Source organism: Ruditapes philippinarum, unplaced genomic scaffold (genome assembly GCF_026571515.1).
Source record: "Ruditapes philippinarum isolate M1 unplaced genomic scaffold, ASM2657151v2 ctg23_1_1_1_1, whole genome shotgun sequence".
NCBI classification, from domain to species: Eukaryota; Metazoa; Mollusca; class Bivalvia; order Venerida; family Veneridae; genus Ruditapes; species Ruditapes philippinarum.
In genome coordinates, this window is record NW_026864815.1 from 256949 (window position 1) to 278950 (window position 22002).

General features: G+C 32.4%; 3 protein-coding genes across 3 annotated transcripts in view; 2 read left to right on the forward strand and 1 right to left on the reverse strand.

Annotated features, from left to right (window-relative positions):
* Positions 1–12900, reverse strand: LOC132726935 (uncharacterized). The gene is made up of 20 exons (XM_060712350.1): positions 12580–12900; positions 11731–11945; positions 11262–11436; positions 10236–10378; positions 9922–10014; positions 9192–9412; positions 8877–9078; positions 8370–8504; positions 7997–8173; positions 7565–7776; positions 6793–7149; positions 5852–5999; positions 5390–5595; positions 5105–5171; positions 4057–4811; positions 3722–3821; positions 3310–3491; positions 2831–3028; positions 1152–1333; positions 1–1004 (listed from the first exon to the last, which is right to left on the reverse strand). Exons 1-20 carry the CDS (start codon positions 12763–12765, stop codon positions 732–734), a joined length of 4227 nt encoding a protein of 1408 aa, XP_060568333.1. The 5' UTR covers positions 12766–12900; the 3' UTR covers positions 1–731.
* A 165-nt stretch (positions 12901–13065) lies between these two features.
* On the forward strand, positions 13066–19234 carry LOC132726939 (uncharacterized). Its single transcript, XM_060712353.1, has 2 exons — positions 13066–13326; positions 19058–19234. Exons 1-2 carry the CDS (start codon positions 13180–13182, stop codon positions 19217–19219), a joined length of 309 nt encoding a protein of 102 aa, XP_060568336.1. The 5' UTR covers positions 13066–13179; the 3' UTR covers positions 19220–19234.
* A 448-nt stretch (positions 19235–19682) lies between these two features.
* LOC132726932 (uncharacterized) overlaps positions 19683–22002 on the forward strand; it is a 140483-nt gene continuing 138163 nt past the window's right edge. Inside the window, exons 1-4 of the mRNA XM_060712346.1 lie at positions 19683–19714; positions 20408–20528; positions 20846–20897; positions 21503–21603. Of these exons, the coding sequence (XP_060568329.1) occupies positions 20487–20528; positions 20846–20897; positions 21503–21603 (195 nt within the window). The 5' untranslated portion in view covers positions 19683–19714; positions 20408–20486. The remainder of the gene's footprint in view (positions 19715–20407; positions 20529–20845; positions 20898–21502; positions 21604–22002) is intronic.

Genomic DNA, 22002 nt, shown 5'->3' on the forward strand with positions numbered 1-22002 from the left:
ATATCCTTAGTTCTCACAGTAAACCAAGAGCACCGCATGCGGTGTTTAACGCTCGTCTGCAAACAATTCTTATAAATATTCAAGTTACAAAGGAACATGTCTTCTAAAATATTGGTTTAATAATAATGCATCTTTCATTATCATGTTATCATAATTATCGAGTATTCCAAGTTTCATGTTAATATCTTTATAGAAATAGTAATAAAATCATTCGATTTAACAAACAAATTTTGACAAAGCTATGTTAAAAAGGGACATAACATCAACATATACTTTTCAGAATAATCACATTGTCTAACAACTAAACCTTGTCATGATAAACAAGTTCTCCATGTTTTATTTTGATAATTTTCATAGTTTTGACATGAATTTTAAGTTAGAAAGAAACGTAACTCTGAAAATATAGCTTTTAGAATTACGCCCTTGTCTTACAACAGCAGCTTTTTATAACCAGCAAGTTTACTAAGTTTCATGTTTGTTGTACCTTTTAAAATGGGTTAAAATGTTTTTGCACAACGACGACAACAATAACCACACTGAAGCGATCATAATAGCTCGAATTTTTCTCCGAAACAGGGGAGGTAACAAAAACGTCTTATAAAGCATACATACACAATACATGAGAATCAAAACAACATAGTTCACAGTTTATAAAAATATAAAAACGCATAACTCTTATAAAGCATGATATTAACAATACATCGACTTGGCATTGAAAAGTGTTTTTTTTTTTATGATTTAAACATCCAATCAACCTCCCAATTTCTCATTTCAAGTTTCATTTTGTTCCTGTCTTTACTTCTTTCCAAGCTGCGTCTTTTCCTTTCATGCGGTATTGTGATAAAAGTGTACGGTGTTGAAACTAGCCTGCTCCATTTCGGACACACAGAACCCGACCACTGTTCCACTTGACGTTGTAACGTTATGATGACGTCATCTTCGTCTGCGGCCGGGTCAAGGTGAAATGTTATAAAATTGACTTTCTTGTTGTACATCATTAATATCTGAAATTTCATCGTAGTTTTTGTGTAAAAGTCATCTTGATATATCAATGAAGCATTTACAAGAACTGTTTTATAATATAGGAAATTGAAGCATCAACGTTATAATGTTATTTTTTCTGAAAAGCATCTATATATGCTTTCACATACCTTTATAACATTTCTAAGAGCACTTATATCTTTTGCATTTTCAATGTAAGCGTCCACGTTTCCCTCGGCTCTCCAAGCGAGTTCTTGTTCAACAATTTCCAACAAAGGACTCGGGTTATCTGCTCCACCAAACAACAGTTCGTCCGCATTGTCATGTTTATATGTTGCAGTTATAACAGGCACTGGGAGAAAAATGATTTTATCTTATAGTGGTCTTATAAAAGTGTTCAAAAGATTCTAACATAGATATATTTTCTAATTTTATTTTTCGAAAACGGGATTGCCGATCTCATGGAATACGTAAAATATCAATATCAAATGAAAATCCCTGTATTAATTCTTAGAATTTTACTAAATCCATTTTGAATATTCATATTTCAGTCAATAAAAATAATATTCACACGACCATCTATGAATAGAGAGATGACTTTGGATTTGGTATAGTGAACTATCAACAAATGGAGATGTACCCCATGCAACTTAGTCATACAGCCGCGTCAGTGATTTTAAGAAATGTAATACTTTCATTACTAGCAGGCTTTTCAACAGGGCTATTACGGAAATATATTACACAATTTTATAATCACAATTTCGATGTCATTTCCACACTTAATTTTGATTTGTACTCTTTTGTGGTTAGGGATTGGTACACCTGATTTCTATTGCGATAAGATTTAAGAAACTTGGGTCATAGTATTTTATTGCTGTCTTTTCTAAAATTATTTATTAAAATAAGTTATGACCCTACAATTTCAAGGCTTACAACACGTTAAGCGTTCAACCCCTTTACAGTTGGACACTACACTACATGTGACAGCAACAAGTCGGAGTCTCTATAATGGGCAGTTAGTAAAACCCACTGGAACTGAATGTGTTGTTTAGTCGGGCGCTTGAAGGTTATTTTCTTGCTGCTGTCATCTTTTGAGATATTTAATAATATTGGTATGGTCGTAGGGTCTTTTTATATGTATCTGCACAATTATTTCTGTATTTTATACTTTCCAACGTTTGTAGCCATAACTACTGTTAAAATTTCGCTTGGCGGAGATACATTTTAATGTTTGTGGTTAAAATGAGGTTTGGTGTACCACTAACCAGTTTAATTCCCCAGTAATGTATTTGCTGCTGACCGTAAAGAGGCGGTACCAGTCTGTGTTCTTTAAGATATATGTTTTTTTTTAATAAGGAGTTTTGCTCACTCCTTGGCCCTCCAGTCCCTTTGCCCGTATTTTCCATGTCTGTTTGTCAGTCATTTTCACTAACTGCGTTCTCTAATGTGTTTATTGGCTTTTCTATGATTTTCTTTATTAAATTGTTAATAATATCGCCCGTCCTTGCTTCCTAAAGAGTTCTTTGCTCATGGTCTTGTGAATGTATTATTGGTAGATGCGTTTATTAAATTTCGCCTTTCCTTGTTGATTTTAGTTCTCAAATTAGCAACATTGAATACTCTTGAGGGATGATTTAACGTTGACCAGGATTTAAATACCTGATACATAGTCAGATACATGTATTATCCCTTTTTCTTAACAAAGGGAAATAATTTTCATATGCATATGGTTAAAAAAAACACTTTAACATAATGTTTTTATTAGAACACACAAATGACTATCTTGACATCATATTTGTATTGTCAAACAACAATAACACCGCATATTTCATAATTAGTTCTTACTTACTCAACAGGGAATATATCTGTGTATTTTCAATACATATTTTGCCGTCATGGCAGGCTTGTGAATGCACGGCTGACTCATGATTTTCTGTATTAAATACCGAAACCTTATCTTTCAAAGGCTGAAATGGCGTGCTTGCCCGCTCTAAATATCGTAGAATCATTTCAGTACATTTGATAACCTTTTGCTTCCATATAGCACCTGCAGATATACAAACATGTACATATAAAAGCATATATATTCATTTTCTTATATCCTTTGAATTATTTTATTTTCAGTTATATTTATTTTGAGATGCATTCACTTCAGGTATGTATTTCATTTGATATAGCAAATTAAGGGCTATTTTACATCTACTTGAAATTCATCAGTTTCGGATTACCTATAATACAACAGTACAGTATTTTCTTGAAAAATAATATCAAACGTCCACACTACATTAAATATACAAAATCATGAATCGTCAGAATTAAGAGTGTTACCGGCACTCGGACATCCTCCGCACGTGTTTACAACACAGTCTTCTATTTCAGGTTGAATATCTTTTCGCGGTAGTTTTCCAGTGCCAGCAGCAGACGTCAATCGCCTTTGCAGAACGAGGCTGATATTGTAACGATGTTCGTTTGTTTTGGAGCAAAAGTCATCTTTTGCTACCCAGCAATACCTAAATTCATAATGAAATACATATAATCGAAACGTTTCCCTTTTTGTTTTATAAAAAAATTATTGTTGCAACATTTAATTGTAAATATTAAATGCATAAGATTGAGAATATACAATGTTTTCAGAATACAATTTAAAAACTAGTTAATCAATACAAAATCACAGAGTTATATGAAGAATTATGTGTAAATTGAATTTGAGAAGAACTGTCGTGAATCAATTTAAACATACCCTTCCTGGTCAAGATCGAAATTAAAGTAAAAATAATTATCTCCTAATGCTGGTTTGTTGCAAATAACAGCGTCTTCTCTGGCATAAACAACTGTGCCTCCTTAAATAAATACAATTCAATAAAAGGCTTTAATAAAACAGTGTATAAACTGATGCATTCTATTTAATACAAATTAAACAAAAATATTTTGATTTTTTTTCTATTTTCCATATGCTAAAACATAATCACGTTTCATCTAAGTGTAGAAAACACAGTACAATAATTTCTGTTTAACTTTTTAATCGCATTAAAATAGCATTACTGTATTTTGTAAGATTGATATAATATTTGCTACCTTTATAAATTAATGTCGCTATTTCATTTAATTTCTGGAATAAAATTGAGTTTCCACTGTCCCAAACTTCCAATGATTTATTGTCTTCCTCAGTCATTGGTCTAAGTTCAAAATATAACCTGTCAGGTTTAGTACCGATGCCTATGCCTATGCGCTGCATACGAATAGTTTTTGCTACTATAATCATGGCTATTGCAAGATCAAAAAGACTGTCAACATTAGCTGGTTTGTTTGGCTTTATTTCAACAGCTTGTCCCATTTCAAATCGAAGTTTCTCTTTATCGTGTCGTGTTCCTATGTTGTCCAAATTTACTGACCTTGGTCTGTATCCAGAACCGGAAATGACGTAAAATCCACCAGCAAAAGCTTTAAATCCTAAGTCGAGAAGACTGACTAAAACAGAGTCAAGTCTAATAAAGCGCTTGCCCGGGCTTACAAAATTGCTCAATCGGAAATGCTCTGCGATGGCATTAGAACTTGTGGAAACGTCAAACAACAAAGGTTTCCTTGATTCATTCTTTAAGGGTTCTGGGTAATCATATTCATCTTCCTCGCCGAGCGGAAGTGGAACTCCAATAAGATTAACCAATGGGAATTGCACAATGTGTGTTTGAATGCCATCTTGTACCTTGACACAAACATCTAGATAGTCTGGTGAGGTATATGATACATAATCAAATCCAGCAAGAATTGCTTTAGATGCAAACTGAGCCATGGTCAGCGTTGATCCTGGTGATAAACTTATTCTTGCTGCCCTGAAGTGTTTATATTTTTTTTATTCGTGCAATCTTAAATTTTTGTTGGTTTAATAAAATAGAGAAAAAATGGAAAAAATATAAAGAACGCTAAAACGGAAAAATCCGAAATGTTGCAGAATATTAATTTCATAGTAATTTGCTTTTTATGATTCAATGTAATATTTGTATTGTGTCATATTATTATATAAAATATTCTTTTATATGATTTAAACATTGTATGCTCTCATATATATAATCACATATCTTCTTTAACTTAAAATGAGGCGGAACTACTATTGTAATATGTTTACCTCCCTTCCATAAACAAACTGGAAGATCCGTCACTAGTATTCAATGAAAGTGCCTTTTCAACTCTTACTGAAATTAATCATTGACACACAAAGGTATTCAAAATATTAATATTAGACAAAAAAGTATTAGGTCCGTCAATAAGGGAATGTCTTCAATATAAAGCCATTTTAATTGAATATTCAATAAGTTTTTCTATAAAAGCTGCGAATCCTCATATTATATTTCAAAAAGCCTTTTGTCATTGAAAATTGCATTTATTGCATTTATGTTTTAAAATGGTTTACCATGCCCGTTTGCAATAACAACAAGTCTCTGTAAGCGTACAGCTAATCTCATATGCATGGTTCGAGTTCCACACCATGTCCAGTGGTCAGATAAATCGTCCGAGGCCACACTGCATTCTTGACACTGTCTAGTTTCTACACCACACCACGAATCAGGCGATCCTTCACGTTCAAACTCTACATCAGACAATGGGTATTCAATCAGCCTTAAATTCAAACGATATATTTATAATTTATGACATACTCAAGACAGGGAATATTTCTTGATGTTTGATAAACCACAAAAACCTTTAATACTTATCATATTTCACGTTTGTCTTTTAACAATGCAAATGTTCAGTTGCAAAAATGCATCGTAATTTGTAAATTTTCAGACTGTTTTTGAATATTAAATATATTTGAAAAAGCACAATGTTACTTTTTCTACGTCATTAGTACAATGATTTCTATATTTATTTGTACCGTTTAAATCTTGGTTCATCATCCTGGGAAACTTTACCAATAAATGCACCACAAGCCTCTTTCATCTTTATTCCATAGGGATAACTCTTGCCAACTGAAAGTGTTGGCGCCGTCCCTAAATCTCCCAAAGATTTGCGCACGGCTTTTCCTGGAAATTTTACAAATTTCACATATAATGCTTACCATGGTGTGGCAATCTTTATTATTTATTTCAGCTTATGAAAAAGGGCTTTCAGTGTAATCGGGACACATTTTCCTTTCTTTTCCATTTAAGCTTTCTTCCCGATGGCATTACTTAAATTCAGTAATATGAAGACTATCTCCCTTTAGCATATATAAATTTCTTAACTTTCGACTTAAGTCAGCAAAGTACAACAAAGTAACGACGCCTTAAAATTCTGAAAAAATAAAGAAAGATATCTCTCTTTGGCACCTATATTTCTTTACTTATCTTACAACAATTTTATGGCATAATGGTGAAAAATATGAAAATAATCAAAGAAAGAAAATGCGCCGCATTAGGTAAAAGTGCAAGTCAGCTGTGCATGCTGGGATACTGTACCATTATGATTTTCATAGAATCTTGCTTATATTCAATTCATTTATAAACAGTGCCTGGGCAAACCGTCTCAAGGGAAATTTGAGTCTATTCTATTACATAAAGTCCGCGCTAATTAAATTCTAGACTGTTTACAATACTAAATTTCTTTCCAGATATTTACACTATTTCTTTTATTAAGTGATAACTAGCAGTCATATTATTTCGAAATCTGTAATGATATCAATTTTTCAATGACTAACATTTTGAATATTATCAATTTAATTACATATATAGTATTATAAAAAGTCTTCCTACGTAAGCAATGTCCTGACAATTGCAATATGCAAATAATTATAATATGCGATTATAAAATATCTAAAATTATTTTAGCCAATCTCACCAAGATTTTCAAGCATGTCTCTGACCATTGAGTGCTCAACGTGACCTGACCGCCTTGTACGGGATAAAATCGAGCGTTTCTTTACAGTAGATTGGACTTTCTTCTTTACACACATAGATATGCTTGAGTTTTCTGTTTTCACGTAGGCAAAATTCGAACATACAGCAAGTTCACTCAACCTTTGAAGTATAAATGCATCTGTTTCGACTGGTGGAAACCCATTTTCTTTCTTGGAAAATGGTTTCGAAATAGCAACTTTAGCGGCTCTTCCTTCGGAGAAAACCGATGTACTTCCATGTTTCCTGTCTGGAAAATCTGATGTTGGCTCATCCCAAGCTTCTTTGACAATTAGCTTTCCTAGCAGAAAACAAATCTTATTGTATAAAAGTGTTTATTACCGGTGCTATACCACTGTACATCTATTACTACACAATTTAAATAACATATTATATCAAAACTGCATTATTTTATTTATCTTTTGAGAATCGGCGTTAAAAATAATTTTTATTTCGTATAGAATTATCGTTGATTGTACAAAGGAGTAATTATGTTGACAATATTTGGAAATGAAATACAAAGGTCATGTTGAAAGAAGATTCCTCTGTGATTATAGGCTTATTCTAAGTATTGCTAGATAAATAGAAATGAGTTAAAAACGAAACTGTGAAATTATATAGCTCCTAATGAAATGACATTTTATACAACGATAAATTAGACCCGAATCAGGTAAGTAAATCTATTACATCGAGATCATTTGACATTTAATATTTACTGTCAGGCCATTCAGCTTCTACGAATTTAGCAAGTCTAGTAACAGAAGTAGCAAGATCTGAGTTCATCAGTCTATCAGCACATGTGTTGTTGTCATCGTAACCAACCACCTGATATGAACAGTTAACACACGGATTTCCAGGTTTTCCACACCATGATGAATTGACTTCTTCAGAGGTAAACAGGATAAAGTCTCCCCATAGTTGATGTAGTCTGTAAATGTAAATGTTATACTTGTTAAATATATTTGAAGTTAAATTTATTTAATTGTATGATTCGGACCTTTAAATAATTTAAATACCTATTTGATTTATTATTTGCTGTTATAGGTCATTTTTGTACATATTGATCTTTGTTACCATACATATTTGTTTGACGAACAATATATTATTATGTGCATTTATAATCACTTAATGACACCGTGACTGTACACCTTTTAAATCTGTCATCTCCTCTTACAATTGGATTACTTGGTTCAAGACAAGCTATCTCCATCACCTCGTCTGCCCTTATATCAATCGGACCATGACAGTCAGCATGGCAATTGAACATCAATGGATGGTGTAATATGTTAAGTTTCCTAGCCAGGATATTCATAAGTTTAACATACCTAAAAATAAAGGCAAAAATATTAACAAAGAGAAGCTTCATAAAGAATAGCATGTCTAAAGAACTTTGCATTAGATTCAAGACAAGTTCCAAAAAGGCTTAGTGCAATATTCTCGCTCGTCTTCAGGCTCATATAGAACTAGATTTGACATGATTTAAGAAAATAAGCTTTATTCAGAGAAGATAAACAAAGATACCAGATATGGATCCCAAAGGCATCAATACTAAAGTCTGTCTCAGCAACTGTTATATTACTATCAATGCTTACAGAGCTTTTGCCACAACGTGCAACACTATCTGTGGTTGAGAAAACATTCACTGTTGGTCTTATACTGAAAGAGAAATAAAGTTGTAATGAATGAAGTATCAAATACATTAAAGCAAATTTGGTCATAACTTCAAATGTTTCATTTTTATCACATACCTTGTTTAAGTGAAAGGTATTTGAATTGCAAAGTATTATAATTACTAGTTTTTCAGTGTCTTTTCACATGCTCTTGAAGTGGCAATACAAAACATCATTTTTTTAAAACCCACGTTTTTCGACGAATTAAGAATTGACGAGATAAATAAACTGGCGAAATGTAGAACCGTAAACTGTTGTGCTCTTTACCATGCATGCATTGAACTGAATTCGTTTTATTTTCAAACTAGGGAAGAAAAAGGCTTTACAAGTAAGAAAAACATGTGTTGGTTAGGTTTACCTGACGTGTATTGGGGGACCAAGGTTCATATCTACATCCTTCATTGCCCATGAAAGAGCGGGAAACACAGTCATGTTCTGGAAGACTGCAAACGTCGTATTCATTGTACCATTTGTATCCACATGTTGGTTTGATGACGTCACTGTCCAGTTGTAAGCAGTCACGCGAGTTTGTGATGGTTTCCCTTCCTCAAACTTTTGAGCTGTGGAAAATATGGTTAATGTAAAAAAGTGAGTATTTGAAATTTGTAAGCATTTATTTCCGTAATATTCTATGTATTTGAAGAGAATGTTATCATTATATACTTATTCATACTTATCACTGTCCGTCCATGTATGCTTAAGTCTCCGCTGTAAATTGTTGCCCTTTTCGTAGATGTTTTAAGCTGAATGTTTGACTGGGTTGAGCAATTAACTGTTAATACTATAGGAGGAAGGGCTCTTAGTTTAGCTATTTCTGTTTGAAAAATCTGAAATCTTGGACTTTGTTGAATTGTCCCTGATTTTGTAAGGCTTATTTCCTCGTCTGTATATAAACTGAAAAATTGAAATCCCCATATTGCAAAACATGTATATACTAAATGCATTAAGTACATATGTACAGACGTAAATCTGTTTTAAATAATTGACTGATATAATAATTGGTTGGTGTTTAATTAAGACACAAATCATAAGTCGAGTATGTCCGAAATCCTATGTACTTAATGATAAAGACAGAAAACTTAGAATTTAAAGTGTAAGCTTTCCAAATGTTTTCTTGATGAGCTATTAGAGACTACGGGCGTAGAAACCTAATATTGTAACAATTATATGGATTTAAATTAAGACAAGACTGAAAACGACAATAGACCAGTATTATGCCAGCAATCAGGAAGAACAAGTACACATCATATTACAATTGCTTATCTTGAGTCATGCAAAGTTTAAGATTCAAGTGGATTATATGACTATTGTTTTAGGTTGATAAGTTCTTTACGTGTTATACTTCTTTGAGTTGCTTTTAAAATACATTTTTTTTCTTTCAGTACAAGCATCAAAGCAGGTACCTGTAATTCTGCTTCACATGTGTGTTCAGGTCCATTTCCATTGTATATTTCTTGACGACAGCTTGGTTGTTCACTTTAAATATCTTTAGTTCACTGCATCAAATAAATAAGAAAAATTTAGGCAATTTTGTGCCCTCGACACAATTACAGAGATTTTTTATTTTAAAACAATGAATATAATATATTAAAATCGGCAAAGCTGGACAGATACAAACATTACCAATTAATGTTACCAATAAATGTTTTAATTTATCATTTTTTTTCAGCTAGGTAATTAAGTGATGTTGTAACAAAACTGGTTAAGATTTGCTTACAAGAAATAAGAGATTTGACTGTAACCATGGCAACTAAAACATTTGAAAAGAAAGTCTTTTCCGTCATATGTTGTGTTGTCATCTGTGTCTGCTGACGGCTCATACCTGCCTTTGTTTTTATACAGATTGAATACTTCATGGGTCTGAAACATTGTCAAACGTTTAATTGCAATGATTTGATCAGAAAAAAAAACAAACAATAAAAACAACAACAACAATAACAACAACAAAAAACGTACAACAGTCAATTTGTATAAGACCCGAGGTTCTATGATCTACGAATCTTCCAATTTTGAACTTAGTCATCAGTATGGAGGCTTTGACACAAATGCGAAGGTTATATCGGTTACTGAAAAAAGCTTTGCTTTGATTCTAGGCACAAATATCTAACCCTGATCAAAATAATGGTCAATCAATTTTGGCATGGAATTTCTGTTGTGTACTTTCTTTAACAAAGTAGGTAATATTTATGATAAATACCCTTTTCTTTCTTCACGAAATAACTAGTTGCGCAATCAAATCATCTAGATAATTTTTGGTTGGTAATAGGTTCGGCGGTTAGTGCCATTTTTAAATGCAAAATGTTGCTCTTGGGGGTAGAAAAGATATTTGAAGCTACATACGATACGAAATATGACAATGCAATAAACACACATGGAAATGCGCCACGATTCTTGACATCAAACCTATTAATGCAATGTTTAATGGGGGAGAAGACGAGGTATTTCTCATTTTAATAACCATGTGACGTATTGTATTTTCATTTGCCTCATCGCTTTGACAAATGTGGTATCTTGTGTCGCTATAAATGTCATACGTCTACATTTTAAATAAACAATGGCATTTAATATGGCACACACCGAATTCTATACGATTCCAAAATGATTTTCAAGATATATTTCAACAAGACGGTCATGTTTCGAGTTTAGACATGTCAGTACGCATTACTTACTTAAAATGATATAATGCAATCAGAAAAAAATGCCATAGGGCGCTTAAAGGTTCAAAATAGTTTTATATACTTACTTGATTGTCATGGTTCAAGTTAAATGGTATGTTCTCTGTAAACGAAGCATTCCAGTCAATTTGGTTGAGCACTGTATGAAGTGGGTTAGACAGATACCGCCTATGTCTACTGGGAACCAGATTGCCTTGCTCGTAGTGAACCCGGATATCAGCTCTCTCAAACATATCTAAGGGGCTGTAATGTTTTAATACGTTAGAGCTATGTTTAAAATGCTATGAACCTATATGTCTAGGTTCTAGTAACAGGTAATTTAGACGAACGAACATTTTTATGTGCAAATTGTAACTTTTTAGTTATTTAAAATTTCCTTTAACAGTTTAAGTATGGCAACAGAACCTTTTTTTCAGCATAAAAGTTTACTTGACTTTATGTATTTGATTTTTTCTTGCACTCATACGTTTTGTGAATGTATGTTTAATTTTTATAAATGGGCAATTATAAACTTGTCGAATTAAAACATCATTTTACCCAGCATATGTCGTATGTAACTCGATGACATAGTCTTTTGGACGTTTTATTTTAGCAATTTTAGCGTAAATGGTTTTGGATTCCGGCTTTAGGACGTTATGAGCGCAGCTCCAGTTGCTACTGCCGATAACAAGCTGACCAGGTTTCCATGACGTCACATCAGGTTGGTCTTTCTTGAGGGCAACGAGAATTTTGTTTCCTTTGCACAAAACTCTCTGAGACAATGGATATAAAGTGAAATAATAAACATTAAGATGGTCAACCTATTTCAAAAGTGGAAAGCCTAAAATACATTTGAGGCCTAAGCGAACCTTCCATTGAAAGATGAACAAGCAACGTAATGCATGATTCTAATTTGCAAACTTAGAGTATTTAAATAGAAATTTACTATATGCAGAGGTTTAAACACAAAATTATTCCATATGATATACTAGTATCACATCACACAAAATATTAAACAATGTCACTGACTATTGTTATAAATTAAATCGTTTAAAGTGAATTTGTCTACAAAAGAAGGTCTGTAATACAATAAATAATTATGTTGAAAGCATTAAGTATCAGACATAAAAACAAACCACTAAAGAATTATACATGGATATTGTTGGCAAGTGTGAGAAAAATGATCCGGTATTACATATATGTCGTATATAGCAGATAATAAATTGTTCTAGAGCAAAATATTACCAGTCATCATAAAATGTTCATCATAAAAACTTTATCAACATTTTTTCTTTCAAACATGATTTTATAAGAATATCTAAATGTTACATTTCTATTGTTTTTTCTCAGTATTTGAAATAATTAATGAAAATGTGCGAATTTTAGACCAATAAACTTGATAATTACCTTTACAGCAGGTATTTGGTCAAAATCTATGATTGCCGACAATTTTCCTTTACTTTGAAGAGTTAATTTCCCACCAGTTTCTGGCTCCATATAATGAATTTCATCATTGAACTCGGAATCTTCATCCCTAGTGATTGCCGACCCCGAACTGACAACAACAATCACCACAAAACTTACGAGTTGCATTTCCAGTTCAGTTTACTTATTACATCCTCTCCAAGAAAGTTTTTCTGATTTTTTTGTATCGAATTGTTAATTTGTGTCAAACAATTGATATTTTAATGCGTTCTACTCTGAATACACTCCTAATATTAAATAATTCTGAAGTACAATTTCCACTTAACAAATGCCACGTACAATTGTTCAGCCAATCATTTTAAAACTAGCATATAAACATGCATGATCAGGGAATTGTCCTATGCGCATAAGTACTTCCTGTTCTACTCTGATCGCTGCTCGAATCGTTAAACAGGTTATTTTGTTCCGAGTTCTCTTTGAGTTCGGAAAAATTCTTTCCTTTTGTGCGTATCGAAACATTTGATTATTTCGCAAAAATGAATGGTGCTTTAATTGTATCATAAAACCTCGAATACATTAAAGATGGCAGTTTTACTGGTGTTTCTACTTGTAATAGGAACTATCTACAGTGGAGAAGCCCTGTACTTTGAGGACGGATATGACCATCATTACACATATTCCTCCGAGTCGGACATGCTGGGCTTACATAACATAACAACGATTATCAAGGTATGGTTTTATGTTCATACTGTAGATCTATATAAATTGTTAGAAATAATAGTAGTTAAGATGGTACTGGATGATTGCAAAACATTTTATGCTGCATAATTGATAGAGTATTTGATTTGATTTGTGTGTAGAACATGATTCTAAAACATATGAACACTTCATTCATTCATTCATTCATTCATTCATTCATTCATTCATTCATTCATTCATTCATTCATTCATTCATTCATTCATTCATTCAGTAACAAGTATTTACATGCAACTATATATATATTCCAAATGACTGAAAATATTTACAGAAATACACACCATATTAAGTATATCTTGCAATTTCCACTTCCATTAATTAAACCGAGCCTGCAATATTTTCAATTTCGCCGTGTTGGTCTTCCTTTAGGATTCTGTTTTTCTCTATTTTACTTTAAATCTGCAAGCACATAAACATTATTAGCACACTTATGAAGTAAAAATAATCTACAAATCATAATTATGAAATTGTGTTTCACTTGGTTATATGTTTTTAGATATTTCACTGCAACAAATATAACCCCCTCCTATATATAAACGAAAGTTTCTTTTGTCGCCAGTAAGTTTAAAGGGAGACACTGGTAAAATTTTTATTTCTTTGTTTTTTGTATTTTTCATTCATTATGCTGTAAATGGCCTCAAAACAAATAAACTGAGCAGTCACAGGAACAAAACTTTTCTCCTCATAAAGACTGAAATGGTGGTTTCCTAACTTGAACCACGTGGGTCAGGTTAGGACGTTAAGATTTCACGATAGTTGTCAAAGTGAACTCTGACAACGTTAAAGAATATGTCAAATAAATGCCTTAGACTTGTTTCAATCATACAATATCCACAATATCTGTTATTGTAACTTCCAGGGTTTGTTGAAGTCACATGGTTTGTTTTAAAACTACTCGGTGATACAGTCGGTGTCTAAATTTCGTTCAACATATATGGATATATTTACACTTAAAACCCAAAATATATAAAATTTATACAGAAATTCAAGCTTGGACTTTAACAAAAAAATGTCATTTTAGCTTGATTTGAGTACATAAGATCATTTCAATATATTTGTCATTAATTTGCCTGAGAAAATTAATAAAAAGGAAAACAAAATTAGTCTTACTTAATACTCCACACTTTGTTTGTTTCTCACGCTCTTAAATTGTTCTCTTCAAGGTCACAGAAAATACAACAACATAGTTACTTACTAAACAGGAAAATATTAAGGTAATACATGTATATAGGAACATGTTTCATATGGAAATAGATTATCTAGACATAATCCTTAACATAAGTTTAATTACTTCACTTACTGTGTCCGGCGAATTGTAATTGTTTAAGTGTTATATTATATACAATGTTTGAATGATTAAAAGAATACATATTATAAAAAAATATAAAGTTATATCAGATAATAATTAACAAACAGTCTACTACCTATAAAACATACACAAAAGCAATGTGTGCAATATTCTATCTTGACATAAACTTTAATAGAGACTTAAAGATCCATTTTTTACGGTTTTATATTATAAATATGATGCTCAAATGAAGATTTATCAATATTGTAAGTTCCAAAAAGCATTATTTGTAAAGATGTTACCGATTTTACATTTCATTTAAATAAAGGGAGATAATTTGATTTATTTTCAAAAATCTAAGTCATTTTTTCATAAGATGAGCAATATTAATCATTACACCAATGCGTTGATCATTTCAGTCAATACATACCTGATGTTGAAATTGTTAAAGAATATTATACATAAATTTCACTAAGGTTGTTCATCTTATTACATCATAGGATTAAATCTTATGAATAAGATACATAACAGGCGAGATATTTTAAGATATAAATTATACTCAATGACTTTGCACGCTTCTGATAAGTGGTGTGTTATTATATTAACAATTCGTTAGTTATAACAGTTATTTTTAGTCACAAGCATTTTTATTGAGTTAGAAATAACAAAGTAATTATATGATAAGAACTATAAATATCTTTGCAACTGTAGACAATACGAATGTTCAAAGTTCCTGAAAAGATTGGGTTTTGTTTATTGTCATTTCTGTCATATTGGTTTCGTAACGATACTCAAGTTTACATTACATTTCACATCTTTCAGTTATAAAGTTTAAAAATGGAGTCTTCTACGAATCGGAACATTTTTAAGAGCATGCTAATTCATATCATCAGAAACATCAAGTAAAAATTCATGCAAACCCAATCTGATTAAAATCAGCTCCTAAATAACGCTACACATCAAGATCTGACTATCACCAAGGTTGTAACCCTCTCGTGATTTTTCAAACAGCCAATCATCGGCGAGCTCTCACAATTATGAAAGCGATGCGTTTCCTAATATTATCCGCTGGAAAACCAGTAGGGAGTAGGTAATTTTCACGATTTCGAGAGAACAAACACGGCGTTCTCCATATACCTTGCAAGTAAACTGGCAAACAAATCCATTAAAAATTGAATCTAATATTTCAAATTTACTTGATTCAAATTACTTTAAACATTTTTTCTAACAAAAAACCAACAATTTGTTCAACTTCCACGGACACCGATATTTTGATACTTCTTCTAATGCCTTTTTGAAAAACCAGTTTGGTTGCAAGGCTAAAAGTAGCTTTCGCGGGAAATCCGAACACAACGAAGGCGAAACATATACGGCGGTAAAGCGATCTACATGTGAGACATAAGTAGATCTGAACTTTGGTTGGATTTATGCAAACCAATTTTCAGTTAATTTTCAGTACAAATATTGGATGATGCTTGACTGAAAAAAAAAATCAACTCGATTAAGGTATCCGTCCACAGACATTTTTTAATGGTAAGCGCAATAGCTGAGGTTATAGGTCGACAGAGTTTTGCTGCACGTAGTGCCGCACAAAGTTCTAACTCCGGGACTGAAAGCTGTTACAAAGGGGCTACTCTGTTTTTCTCCATGACGATGATTTTGGTCAAAGAAACGAAATATGCATATTCTCCATACACCGCTTAATTCTAGAATCAACGAACATATGAAACCCTCCATTTTTTTGCGTGTTTTGTGGAGATCATGTCTTAAACATATATTTGTCCATGCTATAATAAAGTCTTGTGGTAAAACGTCATCCGCACCACTATTTGTTTCCATAGTAACTGTATATACAATATATTTGTCCTTTCATGATTATAAGGCACAGCAAACCTATGGGATTAAACAAGGACTTTTCAAAATCTCACTTAGGCTTTTATTAATATAAAATCTTTAATTTTGTTTGGAACTTCTTGGGAAAAGACTCTTTGAACATCGTTTGCAGGATACCATGCATTCCCAGGACTTTTGCCGCTGACTCATTCAGACGGAATAATTTCGTGTAACATCAGAATGTTTTAGCTCTAGAATCCCAAATTAAAGCTAACTTGCTGCAATAGATATCAGAGCAACTGCTTTTTCTAGAAATTCAAAATCATACAGCGTTTGTTTGACTCGTTCTGTGATGATATAAATCATTTTAAAAATGACTGCGTTCAAAATGAATCTTTGCTGAGAAAAGAACTGATTTAAAACTTTCTAAAGAGAAGAGGATTATCTGAGAAATGGGGATGCGGTAGCCAACAAATCGTCACTGTCGTATGGATAAAGACTGACGTCCACAAACGAGCATGCATCAATTTTGACGTTTTAGACGTTCCCTAGGGATTCTTTATTTTTCAACACCCTATTGTTTGTGCCTTGTTGAGGCAGTTATTCAGTCAGAGAACTTATATTGCCGGTTCTTGATGATCGTTCAGCACTCCATTATTGTTATGTTTGTGGTCACTTAAGTTCTTTCTGTGTGGCTTTTTTCTAGTTGGACAATTCCTCACACGAATACTGTTTAATCACCCTTAGGATTTGCTTGCTGTTTTGAATTTGTGTTTTGATATCTATGTTATGCAGGCCTCAAAATCTTGATCCTCTTTTAAAATTCCATTTTGTTTAGTGTTCATTTTCTTTTCATTTATAGCACACCCATGTTTAGCTTCTTTTTCCGTAAAATTGGAACTCTCGTCGGCGTTGGCGCCAGTTAACTATTTCGTTTTAGTCCATTCTATTAGACAATATTATCAAAAACTATTCACTTCACACATGGCATGCATGTTTATTGTAATAAAAGGACGCCATGGTAGACAATCTTAGATTTATTTTATGCAAAGTTATTAGCCTTTTTCAACTTAGTATATTTTAAGCACTTTTTTGTTAAGATCCATTTTCTCAGAAACTATGAAAGTTAATCACTCCTTTCTTAGCGTCATGTGAACGTTGCATTTGCCTAGTTGATCTGTATTCTCTCGTTTTAAATATACATGATCACAATAAAATATGTCAACATTTCTGAAAGACAGATAATTTGCAAAGTTATGTACCTTTCGTGCTTAATTCTATGTTTCTAACGTCAATATTTCAAAAAATCTCAAGTAAATCACTTCAAACTTTTCAATTTTTTAGATTGAAATGCAGTTTTAAAGGACAGGTTACTTTTGCTCTCAGTTATACCCCCTTATGACTTTGAATTTCCTGGTTAACTTTTTTTTGAGGTACATTTTCAAAAAGTATCAAAGATACTCACTTTAAACTTTGGTACTTGTTCACTACTAATTTTGAAATGTATTACTAACGACAGAAAGGCATTTTTGTTTTATTATTTCCCTTTCTTTGTCTGGGAATATTTAACTTTATCTAAAAACCGTTAAAGTAATTCGCTTCAATTTTAAAATATTTGATGCCTATTTTTGTCTGATTCTAGCATGTTTGCAGAATTTGACCCATTTTTTCAACCATCCAGCACTGAGAAAAGTGGAGAGCGTTGTCCGCGAAATGGTCCTGTTTTACATGGGGACCATACGTCTCATTGCATAGAATGGCACAAAGGTGTCACATTGATGGCTCCATGATTATGTTTCTAAATTCAAAAATTTACCTTTTCATTAAATCTTCACTTGAATTCAACTTAAACCAGCAAGCACTAAGGGGCGTGGACAATAGCTTGCATTATCCAGTACAGTCCACGAACAGGCTCAGTCAAACCGAGTCTTCGTCATTAACTATTTTGCGGTTTTGGACGTTCTCTAGGGAGTTTCTATTATTTCTTTTCTTAAAATCGGAAGTCAAATCTATTGTACCACGGCAGTATTGAGGTCACTTTTGTGAATTATTTATCAATCATTTAAACGAATGATCTGCAACTGCAGTCATATGATCGGTAAATAAAGTGTTCTTTCGGACGTAGTTATTCGGTCAGGGCTAATTTGTCGTATACCCCACTCTGGCTTTTTCTGTTATTCCTCTCCTTTCTATCATGAAATTAATACCTCCATATTTCTGTAAAAGTACACAGTCTATTTTAAATCTGTTCATTATACTCATAGTTTCCCGTTAGCTTATCAGCACCTTATTTAATGGAAATGGAATGGTAATCTTTTTGTGAAAATATGTCAACATTACGTAATTATATCTTGTTTTCTCAAAGTGTAATATTTGTTTTGGCATCTGTTCTTCTTAGGCGTTAAGAGCCCCATCCGAGAAGACTAATGCTATTTCAAGTGCTTTCTCGTTAAAACTTGGCATACGACCCCAACAATACTTGTCTAGGTGTTAGTAATTATTGTCAATTGAAATACGTATCTACGACGCAAATTCCATTGAAAAAAAAACAACAATATCAATGTAAGTGTTTTATTTTTCAGTTCCGTATTCGCTCAGTAAATGATACAGACGGCGGGAAAAATCTTCACCAGTTAATGGTTGACAGTTTTGTACAAATCTCTGAAAAGGGATACAGTAAGTCGGTTATAAGTAACATACACGTTTTGCAAAAGCGCCTGCAGACTGAATATAATGATTTTTGAAATACGGAGATATCAATATCTATTTCAGACTGAAAATTACTCGACTTAAATATCCGGTTGGCCAAGTTGTAAAAAAAATAATAGAAACCTTTGATACTAAAACTATGGAAAAATAATCTAGGCGGTATTTGACTCATATATGATAACTTACACAAATCACAAATTTAACAACTTAATTACAAGACTTATTTTCAAAAAGGAAATTATAGGGAAATTTGACAAGGAAGTACATATTATTCATGAAAGTGAGCAACTTAAAACATAAGAGTCGCACTTTTCTTAATTCAAGTGGACGTTGTTTTTTTCATCTTGCCATTCATTAATCTAAGTGTTCTTGATAGACTTATATCTATAACTAGTACTAAAACTGTTTATCATAAATTTCTAACATTATGATATGACTTGTACAATTAAGAACGCTTTTCACATGTTTAATGTTTGCGTTTACTTCCTTTCAGTTGTGGAAAACCCGGAACATTGGCAATTTAGTAATAAGTAAGTTAAAAATGAATGTAACGATATAATTATTTCTATCAGCATCACAATATTTATTCAATCAGGCATAAAATGACATTGAAAAAAAACAAACAAACAAAAAAAACCACCAAAAAACAAACAAACAAAAAAACCCCGATATTCGGCCGAAGTAAAGCTAGATAACTTGCATATTTGTAAACATAGAAATCAAATTATAATCAAATTGATATTGACTTCTCTTCCAAATAGGACAACTTCCTTCTATTTTACAGTTTTACAGTATTTATTTAGGTGTCCATATTAATAGCTTTTACGTTTGACTTTATATATTCTATAAATTCTAATCGGCAATATTATTAAAAGAATCACATAAGAACTATTGCAGAAATAAACAAGAAATATCTTTTAAAAAAGATACTCGGCCGAAGTCAAACTGGTTTACTTGCATATGTAATTTCTTAGTTTTACATGCAAACACATATTGAAATGTTAGCAAAGCTTGCATTAATGGCCAACGAGATTCCTAGATTACTCTTTCTAATTTTAAAATGATCAATGGTTATCGTCTTATTTTCAGCTCTTCTCTGTAAATGTTACAGGAAGTCAAACAAATAGGAGACGGCCTTTGGCCGCAAAATAAAAACCAAATTACCACAAGGCAAAAACGTACACAATAGGACTGAAATAATCATTAACTTATTCCTGTTTTAGATTCTTTTTCACGGTTGGAACCGACGGTGTCGTGACTTTTGTGCATTTTCACCCGGAAGAGAAGGACGAAGTTCTAACAATGAAAAAAGTTCTAGCGAGTACTTTGTCAGTAAAAAGACTGGTAAGTTACACAAGAGATTTTGTAACGTAGATTATTTTAGAAAACGTTATGAATGTCACCGTGTTATATCGTTGTAGTTACAAATTATTCAGATGTATACAATTGGCAACGACAAACGTCCTCAAACATAGGTTTCGACAGGGCAATACTTTATTTGAAATAAAGTGCATTTTATTTAAATATTTCTCTCATTTCTCTAAATAATTCAGACGCCACGTTTTCTTAGAAATTAAACATTTACCTGAAGGGATGTAAAGATTTGTGCAAAAATATCTCATTTCTTGTTTAACAATTAGTTAAATTTGTCTTTTTTACAGGTAGATGTTGGTGATAACTGGAAATTCACGTCTCGTGAAGAAGATCACGCAGGTTATATATGAACAAGCATTTTTCCCCCATTTCTTATTTCAATTAATTATGACATTTGGCCGACCCGTATGCTGTGTTACAACACAACTCAAATGTCGTTTCTAAAAATGAAAATTAATCTCAGCTGTACTGTCCTACTTGAATTATATTTTCAAAAGTTTTAATATACCGACTACAGGGTCAAATGCAAGAGTGTCAGGTCAATGTTGATGGACAATATCATCCTAGGACACAATATTCTCGTGTATTTCCCTAGCAATCAGACCGTAACTTTTAGAAAGACCTCGCTACACCTTTGATACTTTGTATTTCACGACAAACTATGTCAACGAAATTGTTCATTGATGAATGTTTTATTGTTTAAAATGACAAATAAAAAGTTATATACAAATCTATCAATGTGAGTTACTCCGGGACTGTGCCAATGTTGGGCATATTTTGGGCTTATTCATCAACCCATATTTGGTAAAAACAACCATGCGTTGATTATTCTATTGATAGCGGTGATTCGTGCACCACTCATGTTTATTTCCCAAGATAACATAAAAGAAACCCCCACATTTGCCGATTACCTGATTGCATCTATAGTAGGTGATCTATTTCAGGTGACCTAGAACATGAGTATGAAGCCACTCGCCACAGCGACGGCATAACATTCGTGCGCAAACATCAAAGCTTGAAAGATGTTCATAGACTTCATAATAAGGTTAACAATTATGTAATTTTTCTGCTTATAATACGTTACAGCAATAAATATAATTGAAAATATTGCATTTCATAGGGAAATTAAGCGCAGCATTATACTATAGCTGTATTAAAGTTGTAAACGATCCCGTTAAAATGTGTCTGTAAAATGTTGTTTCGGTCTGTAAAATATTGTTTGGAAGTTTTCATTTTTACAATCTCCATAAATTAGTATTCGAAATTTGCGAGGAAATTGTAGTTTGTGGGAAGACGTATCTTTGATGTTGGTCGTATATGCCTGGTCTGTTATAACCATAGATATTTGCATTGAAAGTTAAATAAAGCTGTACATATTTTCAACACATTTATTCTGAGTTCACTAACTGAATTTTCCTAAAAAGTGTGTCTGTCCAAGTATATA

Coding starts and splice junctions, on each gene's coding strand:
- LOC132726935 (XM_060712350.1), bottom strand. CDS start 12,765: ATGCAACTCGTAAGTTTTGTGGTGATTGTTGTTGTCAGTTCGGGGTCG. Junction 7,150..7,564: donor AGAAGCTGAATGGCCTGACA/GTAAATATTAAA, acceptor GTTTTCTGCTAG/GAAAGCTAATTGTCAAAGAA. Junction 3,822..4,056: donor AGCGACATTAATTTATAAAG/GTAGCAAATATT, acceptor TATTTATTTAAG/GAGGCACAGTTGTTTATGCC.
- LOC132726939 (XM_060712353.1), top strand. CDS start 13,180: ATGGCAGTTTTACTGGTGTTTCTACTTGTAATAGGAACTATCTACAGT. Junction 13,327..19,057: donor ACATAACAACGATTATCAAG/GTATGGTTTTAT, acceptor TTTATTTTTCAG/TTCCGTATTCGCTCAGTAAA.